The 14,673-nt window shown below is 37.5% G+C and overlaps 1 protein-coding gene across 1 annotated transcript in view; it reads right to left on the reverse strand.

The window, feature by feature from the left end:
* SKAP2 (src kinase associated phosphoprotein 2) overlaps positions 1–14,673 on the reverse strand; it is a 165,139-nt gene that overhangs the window by 54,566 nt on the left and 95,900 nt on the right. Inside the window, exons 6-7 of the mRNA XM_021689607.1 lie at positions 14,413–14,496; positions 92–216 (exon numbers count right to left, since the gene is read on the reverse strand). Of these exons, the coding sequence (XP_021545282.1) occupies positions 92–216; positions 14,413–14,496 (209 nt within the window). The remainder of the gene's footprint in view (positions 1–91; positions 217–14,412; positions 14,497–14,673) is intronic.

Here is a 14,673-nt window from a genome sequence, read left to right on the forward strand (position 1 = left end):
GGAGAGTTGTTTTAACAAAATGTTAATGGCTTTATAAATGAAATCAGAACATTTTATCAACTTAATTTCAAAACAACACAAAAACTCCAACCTGATAGATGCGTTTATCAGGAGCAGAGATTTCAAAACAGCAATCTTTCTTTCCATCCTTCCTGAGAGTGTTATTCATTCTGACATTGTAACCATCTATTGCAAATTCACCTTTCTGTTGCTTGTCTGTGGAAGATAAAACAAAAGTTAGAATTTCATTTTCTGCAGTGAATATAAACACCCAGTTGATTATCTTTTATTTAGATTTTCTCTGTCAATTCTTGAAAGGGTATTTTTTTGGTCATATTGTTTTCATAGTATTTAATGTTTAAACAGTTTCTAGATATCACTTCTAATTCTAAAATTACAGAAGTATTTGGGATGGTTGGGTTCACAAAGGATATCTTAGGGAACAAGACGAAGAGGTCCACAGTTAGCCTTATTCAGAAAGAAGTATGGGAATAGGACACTTTGTTGTAGGGAAAATCCAAGAACTGGAACTTGGAACTTGCTGGACAAACCTACTCCAAATCCATGGCTCTCTCAGATTTATAAGCCAGTGGGAAAACCTGGAGCTGAAAACCCACTGGGCTTTTTTACCACCGTCCCTTCTCATTACCACCTTCCAACATCCCACCCCCAAAAAAAGTCTCTAAAAAACACGGCTCTTCTTTTAAAAAATATCTCCTAAATTGGTACAAACTGAACTGTAAATTTAAAAAGCAAAGCAAAAAAACCCCTACTAATTATAAAAAGCTATGAGGGGAAAACAAAGCATTTGGATGGAAAGGAGAGGTAAAGCAAGCACGGAAGCATTAGTTGCTGAAACAAATCCAAAGAAAAGTAGGTTTCTTAACCAGTCAGTGAACCGGTCAGCTAGTAAAGCATGGCTGAATCCCACATGATGAGGAGACAAAAGAAAAGACAACTTGAGCTTTAGTCAGATATTATTTTCAAGACAAAGTAGGAATACAACAAAGGATTTAAAACTCTGAGACGGAGATAAAATTGGTCTGCTTTCCGACTTCACCCAGTTATACCATTTTGATAGAAAAGCTGCACCACTACAGGTTTACTTCCTAGGTTAACTTGCAACTTCAAGATCATGAGTAAGGGCAACTGTCTCTTTTACTGAGCTCGGGGGAAATCTAGAAATGCTTCTTATCATGGCGTGGAAGGCTCTCTCAGCCCTGTGAACCAATAAAACATTTATCTCCTTTTCTTAATACACTAATTTAAGGGCTAAAGTAACATATATATATATTTTTTAAGATTTTATTTATTTATTTCAGAGAGAGAGAATGAGAGAGAGCACATGAGAGGGGGGAGGGGCAGAGGGAGAAGCAGACTCCCTGACGAGCAGGGAGCCCGATGCGGGACTTGATCCTGGGACTCCAGGATCATGACCTGAGCCGAAGGCAGTCGCCTAACCAACTGAGCCACCCAGGCGCCCCTAACATATATTTTTAAAAAGTTATTGAGGGACACCTGGGTGGCTCAGTCGGTCAAGCACCTGCCTTCGGCTCAGGTCATAACCCAGGGTCCTGGGATCGAGTCCTGCATTGAGCTCCCTGGCTCAGCAGGAAGCCTGCTTCTCCCCCTGCTGTGCACGCACGCTCTCTCTCTGACAAATACATAAATAAAATCTTAAAAAGAAGATTCATTTAAAAAGTTATTGAGATTATATCTTGTTCAAAACATCAAATGAGGAAAAAAGAATCTGAATTAGAAATTCCTGACTTAAATCTGAACATTCTAATCATATTAAGTCATAATTTACATCTCTCCATGATCTAAAAATTAGAAGTTTGCCTTATGGAAAAAGTCTACAATGTACTCTATGATGTTCAGAAAAAAACAAAACTTAGAGTAGCATTTCCCAAAGTGTGTTTTATGGGCTATAAGTAGGGTCTATGATCAAATAAGTTTGGGAAATACTGAATTAAAAAGAGTTAACCAGGCTTTTTTACTCCAGGCCTTCTTGAGGCCCTTAATATATTTACATATTAATTACATTTCTATGAGAAAGATAGTATGCAGCATTTCACAACATGATTTGTCCATGGAACCCTTTTTTCATAGAACTTTTTATGGAACTGGTATTTCCAGGACATATTTTGCAATATATCTAATTGGAAAAATACTACTGGGGAAAAGTATTAAAATAATAAATGGTTAAGCACTGTGGCTTAACCTTAAATTCTCAAAGAAGACTAAGTCATTCATCCACTCATTGGGAAAAAAAATCTATTATCAAGCATTTAAAACAAGGAAGGGAGCATTACAGGAATGGTGAGATAAACTCTAGAAACACCTTACCATACCTTTCCCACCTTTCCACTGCAACACATACACACATACACATAGGATAAAAATTTAAGTGCTCCAGGAATATTACTCAGTGATCCGCTAGATGGGCAAAAGATTTAATTTTCATTACAAAAAATGGAAACAATCAGAAGCCAAATAGTAAAGCCACACAGAACAATTTTGAGAGATTTCTTTAAACTTTCCAGGAAAAAAAAGGATTTTCAAAGACCAGATGAAAGAAGGTGGCTCCCTTGCTGCACAAGGGCTCAATTGCTCTAATCACTTGGTCCATCTCATCTAAAGCCCATGCTTTCTCTCTTTATTCTGGGTCTGAAATTCTTGGCAATGTAACATCAGTGGGGATGGAAATGCATAAGGAGTGGTTTACATCTGGAGATGTAAAATTGGCACAATTACAAAGACTGAGTTTGGAAGAACTGCAGGGAGCAGGAAACTTTCTTGTGCTAGATCATCTAGAAATCAGACAACCAGGCAGCCAAATGAGGTGACCTCTCCTTAGACTAGCAGATCCACTTTAGACAAAACCTCCAGAAATATACTATAGGGCCATGTCCCAGATCTTCTGTTAGAGTCTAAGAGGAGGACATGAGCACCCTCTAGTCAGATGAACCAGAGAGAGGCCATGAATCCAATCTAGAGATAAGCACCCCAATTACAGAGACAAGGATATACAACCTCCAAACATAAGTAAAAGAGGAAAAGCAAACAAAGGAACACATGTGCCATAAAAATACTATGTGATACAAAAACATAGCATTCAAGAAGTAAAAAGAAAGAGCAAAGTAGGAGAAACAGATATAAATAATTGTTCTGTATCCTTTATAATGTAAAAAAAATCTAAAAGAGGTGAAAGATAAAACAATGTAATATAAAAAGAGAAATGGCTGAGACAGAAATTGGAATGGAGCTAGTAAAATAAGGGGAAAATACTGTATAAGGAAATGAAAATGCAGCAGCAAAACAAATGACTTATTAAAGTGATAAAAAGCTGAAAATTTTGAACATTGTTGAAAAATCAGATCAGATACCCTTAAAACTTTCTACCCCGGTAGGTAGAAAAAAAAAGAATAAAGGGGAAGAGAAAAGAGGAATGTGAGGGATATGGAAGACTGACAAAAACATAAGAAAAAATGGGTGTTCCAGAAGAGTAACAAATAACACAGAGCCAATAATCAAAGATATAACAGAAGAAAACCTCATTCAGCCAAAGACAGATCTAGGTCTACAAAACAAAAGGTGGTATTTTCTAACCAAGTAAAACTAATAATAAAAAGAAACGAATACCTAGACCTATTCAGCTGATAGTTGAATATTTGGGAATAAATAATCATATATGCATCCAAGTGAGGGTAGAAGTATGGGAACAGAAAGGTTGAAGAGAATGAAGGAAATTCATAACTCTTTCTCAATAGCTTTTGCAAATGCATAACCATTAAGTAGCCTTTTTTCTTATTAGCCAATGTGGGACAGAAAGTCCAAGACATGAAATTGGCGTAGACACAGCTTTGATAAGACTCTGCTCTTCTCTCTTTACATTAGCATCTCCTCCAGATAGAGAAATGGAAGAAAACCATAGCATTATATGACAATCCATATAGCAGATATTTAATTTAATATATGTTATATTTTGAGATTTACATATAAGTTAATTTATATATGTTATATATATAAATTATATATTTATATATAATTCCACAGTGCCTTCTAGGATAGTTTCAAGGACACTTGCTGGCTTGAGACAGACTGTTAAAAAAAAATAGTAACATGCCAATCAAATGGGAAATAAAGTCATATAAGTTGATTTATCCAAAACTGCAAAAGACTAATAAATATTGCATCTAAGTGAACTTCCCAAATAGCAGAAGCTTATTCCTTTAAGTGCCAAACACTTGTAAATGTTAGTCGTTATAACAGAAATCTTTCTGAAAGATATACTTCCCTGACTTCTCAAACAATTCCCTTAAACATAATATAACATCTTCTTGATGATTTAGTATTGAGTATTTAGCTTTTATATTATAACACATTGATGCCCTCAGGATTTTTGAGGTGTTTGTCCCTCTATTAAATTTCCCTCATCTTCTATTTCACACTTTAACCTTGTCTATATCATGCTGTTCGGATTTAATGTCTACAGAACTGAAGTTTGCCAGGAGAAACTAGATAATAAAACCTATTAAATCAGTAACTTAATTTTACACAATTCTAACTCAGTAGGTTCAAGGTAAAAAGGAGCTGGCTCTAATCTCTTACAAAACAAAATGCATGAGATTAATGATAGCCATTTCCTTCTACTTTTTCACTGCCTTTTAGGTTTACAGCTGTCTTTTAGGTCTCTTAAGTGCACAAAGACAACTCACATTTCCTGAGCTCCTTCTGTAGGCCCAGAAATTTAAACATATCTCATATATACCATGAAATAATTCTAAGAGAAACAAGGTATTTATTATATCCCAGCACTGGTGGAAAAACAAACCTTAAAACAACCAATTTGCTCACGGCCACATAACGAGTAGACTGTAAAAGCCAGGACCCTAACATAAGTGATTCCAAAGACTTGCTTTTTTTCAACCATTTCACCCTGTCTCCTAGAAGGATGTTTCTCAAAGTATATTTCAAGAATCACCAACTATGTTAGATCTTGCATGCTAATTAAAAATACAGAAATGGCTTGCACTTGCTGTATGGAAATCTCTGGGAGTGGCTCCAGGAAACAAAGTTTTGGCAAGCATCCCAGGTGATTCTGATACACACTAATGTTTGAAAAACCACTGTTCTAGAACATGCAATTTATGAAATCTTCATAGAGATGAACGTTATCTTGCATTTCTTCCTGCAACTTGGGTCCAACTTTCTCAGCTTGCTTTATGGGCTCCTCTACCTTTGCCTATCTCTTAAACAGCCATGATGCATTGTATTCTTTTTTTTTTTCCTCATTTTTTAAAATTATTATGTTATGTTAATCACCATACATTACATCATTAGTTTTTGTAGTGTTCCATGATTCACTGCTTGCGTATAACACCCAGTGCTCCATGCAGAACGTGCCCTCTTTAATACCCATCACCAGGCTAACCCATCCCCCCACCCCCTCCCCTCAGTTTGTTCCTCAGAGTCCATAGTCTCTCATGGTTCCTCTCCCCCTCTGATTTCCCCGCCTTCATTCTTCCCCTCCTGCTATCTTCTTCTTTTTTTTTTTTTTTTACCATATAATGTATTATTTGTTTCAGAGGTACAGGTCTGTGATTCATCAGTCTTACACAATTCACAGCGCTCACCATAGCACATACCCTCCCGAATGTCTATCACCCAGGCACCCCATCCCTCCCCTGCCCACCACTCCAGCAACCCTCAGTTGAGATTAAGAATTCCTCATATCAGTGAGGTCATATGATACATGTCTTTCTCTGATTGACTTATTTCGCTCAGCATAATACCCTCCAGTTCCATCCACGTCATTGCAAATGGCAAGATTTCATTCCTTTTGATGGCTGCATAATATTCCATTGTGTATATATACCACATCTTCTTTATCCATTCATCTGTCGATGGACATCTTGTCTCTTTCCACAGTGTGGCTATTGTGGACATTGCTGCTATAAACATCAGGGTGCACGTAGCCCTTCGGGTCCCTGTATTTGTATCAGGAACACGGCAGAGATGTCCACTATCACCACTGCTATTTTAACATAGTATTAGAAGTCCTAGCCACAGCAGTCAGACAACAAAAAGAAATAAAAGGCATCCAAATCGGCAAAGAAGAAGTCAAACTCTCACTCTTTGCAGATGATATGATACTTTATGTGGAAAACCCAAAAGACTCCACCCCAGAACTGCTAGAACTCATACAGGAATTCAGTAAAGTGGCAGGATATAAAATCAATGCACAGAAATCAGTGGCATTCCTATACACCAACAACAAGACAGAAGAAAGAGAAATTAAGGAGTCGATCCCATTTACAATTGCACCCAAAACCATAAGATACCTAGGAATAAATCTAACCAAAGAGGCAAAAAATCTGTACTCAGAAAACTATAAAATACACATGAAAGAAATTGAGGAAGACACAAAGAAATGGAAAAACGTTCTGTGCTCATGGATTGGAAGAACAAATATTGTGAAGATGTCAATGCTACCTAGAGCAATCTACACATTCAATGCAATCCCCATCAAAATACCATCCACTTTTTTCAAAGAAATGGAGCAAATAATCCTAAAATTTGTATGGAACCAGAAAAGACCCTGAATAGCCAGAGGAATGTTGAAAAAGAAAAGCAAAGCTGGCGGCATCACAATTCCAGACTTCAAGCTCTATTACAAAGCTGTAATCACCAAGACAGTATGGTACTGGCAAAAAAATGGACACATTGATCAGTGGAACAGAATAGAGAGCCCAGAAATGGACCCTCAACTCTATGGTCAACTAATCTTCGACAAAGCAGGAAAGAATGTCCAATGGAAAAAAGACAGTCTCTTCAACAAATGGTGCTGGGGAAATTGGACAGCCACATGCAGAAAAATGAAACTGGACCATTTCCTTACACCACACACAAAAATAGACTCCAAATGGTTGAAAGACCTCAATGTGAGACAGGAGTCCATCACAATCCTAAAGGAGAACACAGGCAGCAACCTCTTCGACCTCAGCCGCAGGAACTTCTTTTTAGACACATCGCCAAAGGCAAGGGAAGCAAGGGCAAAAATGAACTATTGGGACTTCATCAAGATAAAAAGCTTTTGCACAGCAAAAGAAACAGCCAACAAAACCAAAAGACAACCGACAGAATGGGAGAAGATATTTGCAAATGACATATCAGATAAAGGGCTAGTATCCAAAATCTATAAAGAACTTATCAAACTCAACACCCAAAGAACAAATGATCCAATAAAGAAATGGGCAGAAGACACAAACAGACATTGTTCCAGAAAAGACATCCAAATGGCCAACAGACACATGAAAAAGTGCTCAACATCGCTCAGCATCAGGGAAATCCAAATCAAAACCTCAATGAGATACCACCTCACACCAGTCAGAATGGCTAAAATTAACAAGTCAGGAAACGACAGATGTTGGCGGGGATGCAGAGAAAGGGGAACCCTCCTACACTGTTGGTGGGAATGTAAGCTGGTGCAGCCACTCTGGAAAACAGTAGGGAGGTTCCCCAAAAAGTTGAAAATACAACCCAGCAATTGCAGTACTGGGTATTTACCCCAAAGATGCATTGTATTCTAAATCTTCCTTTCTTCCTGCTTTATAGTTTTCTCTGGGCAACCTCGCCCAATCCTAGGGATTAAACTTCTATCAGTATCTTGTGATTCATAATTCCATATTTTTAGTCCAGCTTCAGGATTTTATATCTAAATCTCCATTTGCTCACTATACATGTTTCACTTCTTTAATGTCTTATGGGCACAATAAATATAACATTCCCACAATGGAGAGCATCTTATCCCGACCCCCAAAACGCTTGTGATCTTTTTTGTGTCCTCCTTCTCAATCAATGGCACCTCCATTAACTGAAGGCTCCAACCCAGAAAACTGAGCATCATTCTTGATTTCTTCCTTTCTCTTCTTCAACCGCCCCTACATTCTCTCCCTCCACCCCAATGCCACCTATTTTTCCAATCAGTCCTATTTTTCTTACAAATATGCTTGCTTTTTTCTCTTTTTCACTGGCTCTCAGAAAATATGCTTGAGGGGCGCCTGGGTGGCTCAGTCAGTTAAGCGCCTGCCTTGGGTTCAGGTCATGATCCCACGGTCCTTGGATTGAGCCGCACATAGGGCTCCCTGCTCAGTGGGAGGCCTGCTTCTCCCTCTCCCTCTCTCACTTGCTCACTTGCTCACTCTTTCTCTCAAATGAATAAATAAAATCTTAAAAAAAAATTTTTTGGTAACATCTGGTTCTTATATTTAAGAAGGCCTTTCTCCTTAGTGAATAACTCTTGTTATTGCCATAAGTATTAATGCTTATTAGTAGGAAAAAGGAAAATATGCCCCTTAATACTAAACCTTTCCATTAAACTTCATCAAACTGATTAACAACTTGCTTTAGGCCCTCAAGTCAAGATATAGGAACACTTTTCCTTGTTTGTACAGCTCAGAGAAATACAGATGCCAATGTTAATTCAGCCACTTGAAATATTCTTCTGGTGTTTTGAGTTATACTGTGAGGAAATATCAAATTATTACTATTTTAAGTGAAAAATACTATATGCTATATATATGTTACTTGAGGGCCCCAAGTGGCTCTGAGTAATAAACACAGGCACTATTTATGAGTCCAAAGGGAGACACTTTAGCTGGAATTAACAGTGTGGCTCATGTGGTAGCAGGAAATTTTAGGCATTTCCAAAACCTTTTTTCCCTCCTTTAAAATAAAAGCACACCGCAAGGATAAAAATCAAGTGGTGTCTGTACATATTTTCAACCACAGGTAAAAACTTGGTTAAAAAAATAAGGTAGCATGAGGTAGCCTGGGGAATAAATAAATTACAGGCATTTTCGTAGAATGGGAATTTAAAGCCCTGTTTCCCTTTTTTTGGCTATACCGACTAATTTCCTCTAGAACCGAAAATCAGATCATTATGATATGGTCTGTTAGACTAACATAACAGATAGCTATTGTTAAGATAAACATTACACAAAGAGAATCTTACTATCCTATACATATGATCCTCTTGGAGCCTCCTATGATAATTAGAAAAAAAATGGCACTCGTCTATTTATGCAAATGACAGGCGCTAAAAGCATGTGCGAGAACCCGCAGCTCCGTCATGCACGTAAGGTGTTAACCTCCGTGGACTCTCAGCTTCAGCACACATCTTGCCTCCAGTTCACCTTCTCCTGACAACTGTCAACATGATCTTTTTTTTTTTTTAAGATTTTATTTATTTGACAGACAGAGAGAGAGAGAGAGTACGTGCAAAGCAGGGGGAGCAGCACAGAGGGAGAAGCAGGCTCCCCACGGAACAGGGATCCTCATGCGGGGCTTGCTGGGACCATGACCTGAGCCAAAGGCAGATGCCCAACTGACTGAACCACCCAGGAACCCCTCCACATGATCTTTCCAACATCCAAGCGGAGTTTGTCATGCCATCTGCTCACCTCCCATGCTCACAAACATTCACTGTCCCTCACACACAGGAAAGGCCAAACTTCTGCCTGGGGCATGTAACAACCTGACCCCTCCCTTCCCAGCTCACAAGCCCTCATTCACCTACTGCCCCAGTGAGCTGGCTCCCGCATATCATCGCATTTTATGGGTCCCCTGTGCCCATTCCTCTGAGCCAATGTACTGATGGGTATTAAAGAGGGCACATACTGAATGGAGTACTGGGTGTTATACGCAAACAATGAATCATGGAACACTACATCAAAAACTAATGATGTAATGTATGGTGATTAACATAACATAATAAAAAAAAAAGAATACCTGACACATATGTGTTCAAAGAAAATCTACCATCTATAAATTTATGTAGATACATAGCAGTACATAGTTTGACTTGAAATGTCTACCTTCAATCTATACGTATCTTCAATCTATAGATATATTTTTAAATCAAACTGTGTCTTCATTGCAAGCCAGCCTGACTTGTCATATATATATATATACATACATATGTATATATGTCATATATACACACACACACACACACACACACATCACAGTTTTTTTTGGGTTTTTTTTTTTGGACAGACATCCATGCTAGTTTATTTTTTTATTTAAATTCAATTAGCCAACATATATAACATTAGTTTCAGACGTAGAGTTCAGTAATTCATCAGTTGCATGTTAACACCCAGTGCTCATCACATCACGTGCCCTCCTTAATGCCCATCACCCAGTTACTTCACTCCCTACCCCCCTCCCCTCCAGCAACCCTCAGTTTCCTTCCCATAGTTAAGAGTCTCTCATGGTTTGTCTCCCTGATTTCTTCCCATTCAGTTTTTCCCTCCCTTCCCCTATGATCCTCTGTGCTGTTTCTTATATTCCTCATATGAGTGAAATCATATATATCACGGTTTCTTTATCCATTCATCTATCAACAGACACTTAGGTTGTTTCCATGTCTTGGCTATTGTAAATAATGCTGCAGTGAACATGGGGTGCGTGTATCTTTTCAAGTTAGTGCTTTCGTTTTCTTCAGATAAATACCCAAAAGTTGGATTGCTGGATCATATGGTAGTTCTACTTTTAGTTTTTTGAGGAACCTCCATACTGTTTTCCATAGTGTCTGTACCAATTTACATGGTATAATAAATAATTTTTGATGTACATTTTAAAAGACTTGGTAAAACCAAAGCTACATGCAGCTGCCACATACTGTATGGCAACTAGAATTTTCTTTAATTGGGGAGTGGAGGTAGGGGCAAAAAAACCTGCTGAGTGGGAATAAAAGAGAGATACTACAAACTAACCACTTCTCTCTTAAAAGTGGGAAGAGATAAGATTCATAATCCTGACTCAAGATTATATAGAGGTTAAATAGAAAAAATACAAAACAAAAAATAAATATGACTCTCAGCAGCCCTGTGAGGACCTTTCCTGCCTAGCTTAGTTTAGTGTCCTCCTAAATGATCCTGTTGATCCAGTCTCTATTCATTCCAATTCATCCTCCTCAATCCTATCACGATTACTTCCTAAAACCCAAATCTGGTTGTAGAGCCCTATGGTGAAAGGTCATGTTTAAGATAAAATACTCAGCAAAGCCCTTATTCTCATAAGGCTCTTGTCAGTCTGATTCAAACCCACTTCTTTAAACCTGTGGGCTCCCTTCCCTCACTCACTCTGTACTCTAACTTGATTCCAACTCTGGCATCATCCGAGGCCTTTTATAGCACAGAATCTCTACTGTTCCCCTGCCCAGAATGCCCATTATATCCTTATCACAAACTCCTACTTGTGCTCACATATACTGTCACAAACTCCTACTCATTCTCTAAGGCCCAATGAAGGGTCCTCTCCATGAGGAAGTATTCCCTCACTCCCCTAGGCAGTTAGCCATCCCTCCCTTGTTATCCAAAGATATATTTAAATCACTTACCGTACTGCACTGAAATGAGCAATTTACCTACTCAGGCCCCTCCTCTAGTCCCATGACTTCCTTTTCCTCTCACCGACTGTGAGTATCTCTAAGGCAGGATTATCTCTGAATCCCCAGTGCCTAGTATCTACCAAGTATCCAATAAATATTTATTCAATAAAAAAATGAATAAATGCGTGAGTGAATGAATGTCTACCTTGATGGTACCCTGAATAGCTAAAATCTAAGAAGTTTGATGAATAGGATTTGCGACAATCAAAGGAAGAAGAAAGAGATAAAAGGATGGATGTGATTTCATAAAGTGATAAAATATATACATATGTATTACTTAAGGACTACAAATGGCCATGAATAATAAATACAAATATTATTTATGGGCACAAAGGTAAGTGCATTATTTACCCTAGAGGCTGGAACTCCTCTTTCTAAGCCATTACTATCCTGATGGGTCAAAACGTTTTTTTGGCACACACAGTAAGTTATAAAATACGAACTATGCATCTGTCGAACAGTAACAAAGAACAGTTTAACCTAGAGTAAGTGGTATCAACTCCTACTGTGCCTCTATAATCCATTTATCTAAATCCTCCTTAGTTGGAGGATTACAGTTCTCATATATCTAAACAGCTCTAAAGTTTAGCCAAGTGGTTCAAATATACATCGTACACCAAGCTGTACAAATCAGCTATCTGGTTTCACAAAAGAAAGTAAAAGTTTCATGTGACACATACATTTTCCTAGAAAGAAAAGGATACAAAGGAAGGGAATTAGGATCATGCCAAACAAGCAATTAAACAGTGTCCAAAGACAGATTTTTTTTTCTGAGTCCCCAAAAGAAGAACTGGCCAAAAATGCTAAAGGAAGCAGCCAAAAGAACCACTAAAAACAAACCTACACTCTCAATGGAGACTTCAGAGTAACAGGGAAAAGTTTTATGGAAATATACGCCAGATCCTCAAATATCTACATAAAAAAAGAACACTAGAATAGTAATTTTTAAAAAGTGGTGGTGGTACAAGGGGTTAAATGTACCACAAAATAATTAAAATACAAATTACAAAGAACATTCTTACCCTAAGTTCTCATCAAGTAAGAACAGAAATAGGAATTTAACTAATACCCCCCACAAAATAACTAGAATTTATTTACTGAAATAAATATACTTATTTGAAATAACTATAAACATCCCTTAGGTTTTGGGAAAACTCTTGCTCATCTTTGACCTAACAGTTGGTATATACCAGTAAGGACTAGGAGTAGATGAAACAAACATTAGTATTCATTGAGGCTTAAAGAAGTTAGAAATGAGAAACCTAACTGAACCAGAGTCACAAATATGTGAAACCTGCCTCTCCTAGTCTTATGAAATAGAGGATATTTCTTTGTGGAAAAGTAAGATCGTGCTCTCAATTCACAATGGTGTACCAAATTATATTTGTCATAATAATGTATGTTTATGACCTATGGTTATCATAACCAAACTCAGGCTTAAATATTCTGACAAAATCACCTACTTACCCTTAGCAGAAGAAAGAAGGCTGCCTGATGATAGTTGTTCCCAGTTTACGCTTCACTGATGCCATTATTACATTTGAACATATTTTAAGTTAGAGACAAACTGCAAACTAGCCACTTAATTTTTAATTTGCTAACTCCATTAGCCAAAAGGTGAGCCCTACTTCCAGCATCACCTACGTAATTCAAATTTATCTGAAATGTGTACAATAATCATACCTACATAGTTTCATAATAAGGAAAAAGCCTAAAAACTGCAAGTGATAGCAAATGAAACATAAATTTCCAAACAACGCTGATAAGTAAACAATTCCATGGGAAAGCTTATATTCAGTGATATTGGACTTCTATGCCTTTTTTCTCCTTAAGTGTCCTTTCTGGAAATGAATGCTATTTCTGTATTACCTTTACTTTACAATATTCAACTTCTGACCTGCTTTTCCTAGAAAAAAGCAAAACTAAGGAAGCTTACGTTCTTTCAATTTCAGTATTTTATGGCTTTATCTGTTCAAATACTGAGCTTAAAATTATGTGGGCTGTGAGTAAGAGATGTATTAATTAGCAAGTAAAATTGCAAAATGTATCTTACTGTTTCCAAATTAATGGTTAGAGCATGGACTCCACCATTATGCCTAGGCTCAAATCCCACATCTGCCACTTACCAGATCTGTGACCTTGACCAAGTTACTTAACCTCTCTGTCCTCAGTTTTCCAAACAGTAAAATAAATAGAGCTAATAACAGTACCTCCCTCACAGAGTTGTAATTAGACCAGTTAATGTCGCCAAAGTGCTCAGAACAGGAATCTTTATAGAGGTGTTTGCTGTTGTTACTTAAATCTGTGAAAGTAGCTAAGAAAGGTGTCACTGGGGCGCCTGGGTGGCTCAGTTGGTTAAGCGACTGCCTTCGGCTCAGCTCATGATCCTGGAGTCCCGGGATCAAGTCCCGCATCGGGCTCCCTGCTTGGCGGGGAGTCTGCTTCTCCCTCTGACCCTCCTCCCTCTCATGCTCTCTGTCTCTCATTCTCTCTCTCTCAAAATAAATAAATAAAATCTTAAAAAAAAAAAAAAAAGAAAGGTGTCACATAGATTTCATTTTATCTAAAGTTTTCTTTTAAAAATATTTGAAAGAATAAAATACCTTTTCCTCCCTTCAGAACTCTCACAGCCCTAATGGTCTTAACTTTTCTAGAAATTCTACAATAACTTGGATGATAAATATTTCCTAAAATGAAAAGCTACAAGATTTTCATCTCTTTCGTAATTCAATAAAACACAATTGTGTTAACTTTGAAGGCATTCTGGAATTTGGAACATTTGGCAAAGAGTGAAATAGAATTATAAATTAGTCTCAGACTATAATTATTAAAATTCTCAGTTATTCTTTCTCCCATTGTCTTCAGTTTACTCTGTTACTAAAATGGGGGTATAAAATGGCCCCTAAAACCCTCCTACAACAGAAGTTGATATGACTTAATACCAATACTACCTTTATCACTTCCATAATAATAGAATACTGTTTTACTAAGAGCACACCAGCGTTTCTGCCATTCAAATCCCAGGAAGCTGTGATCTACAATAAAGGGGGAAAAGGAACAGTTTAGATAATACACCTTACACACGCAGCATAAATGTAACGCCATTTCCTTATTATAAAAGGAAACGTTCGTTGGCATGATTTCTAAGATTTCTGTTAGCTCTAAAATTCTATGACTGATTAACTTGTATCTTCTTCTCCAAGAGACAAACA

This window comes from Neomonachus schauinslandi, chromosome 12, assembly GCF_002201575.2.
Source record: "Neomonachus schauinslandi chromosome 12, ASM220157v2, whole genome shotgun sequence".
NCBI classification, from domain to species: domain Eukaryota; kingdom Metazoa; phylum Chordata; class Mammalia; order Carnivora; family Phocidae; genus Neomonachus; species Neomonachus schauinslandi.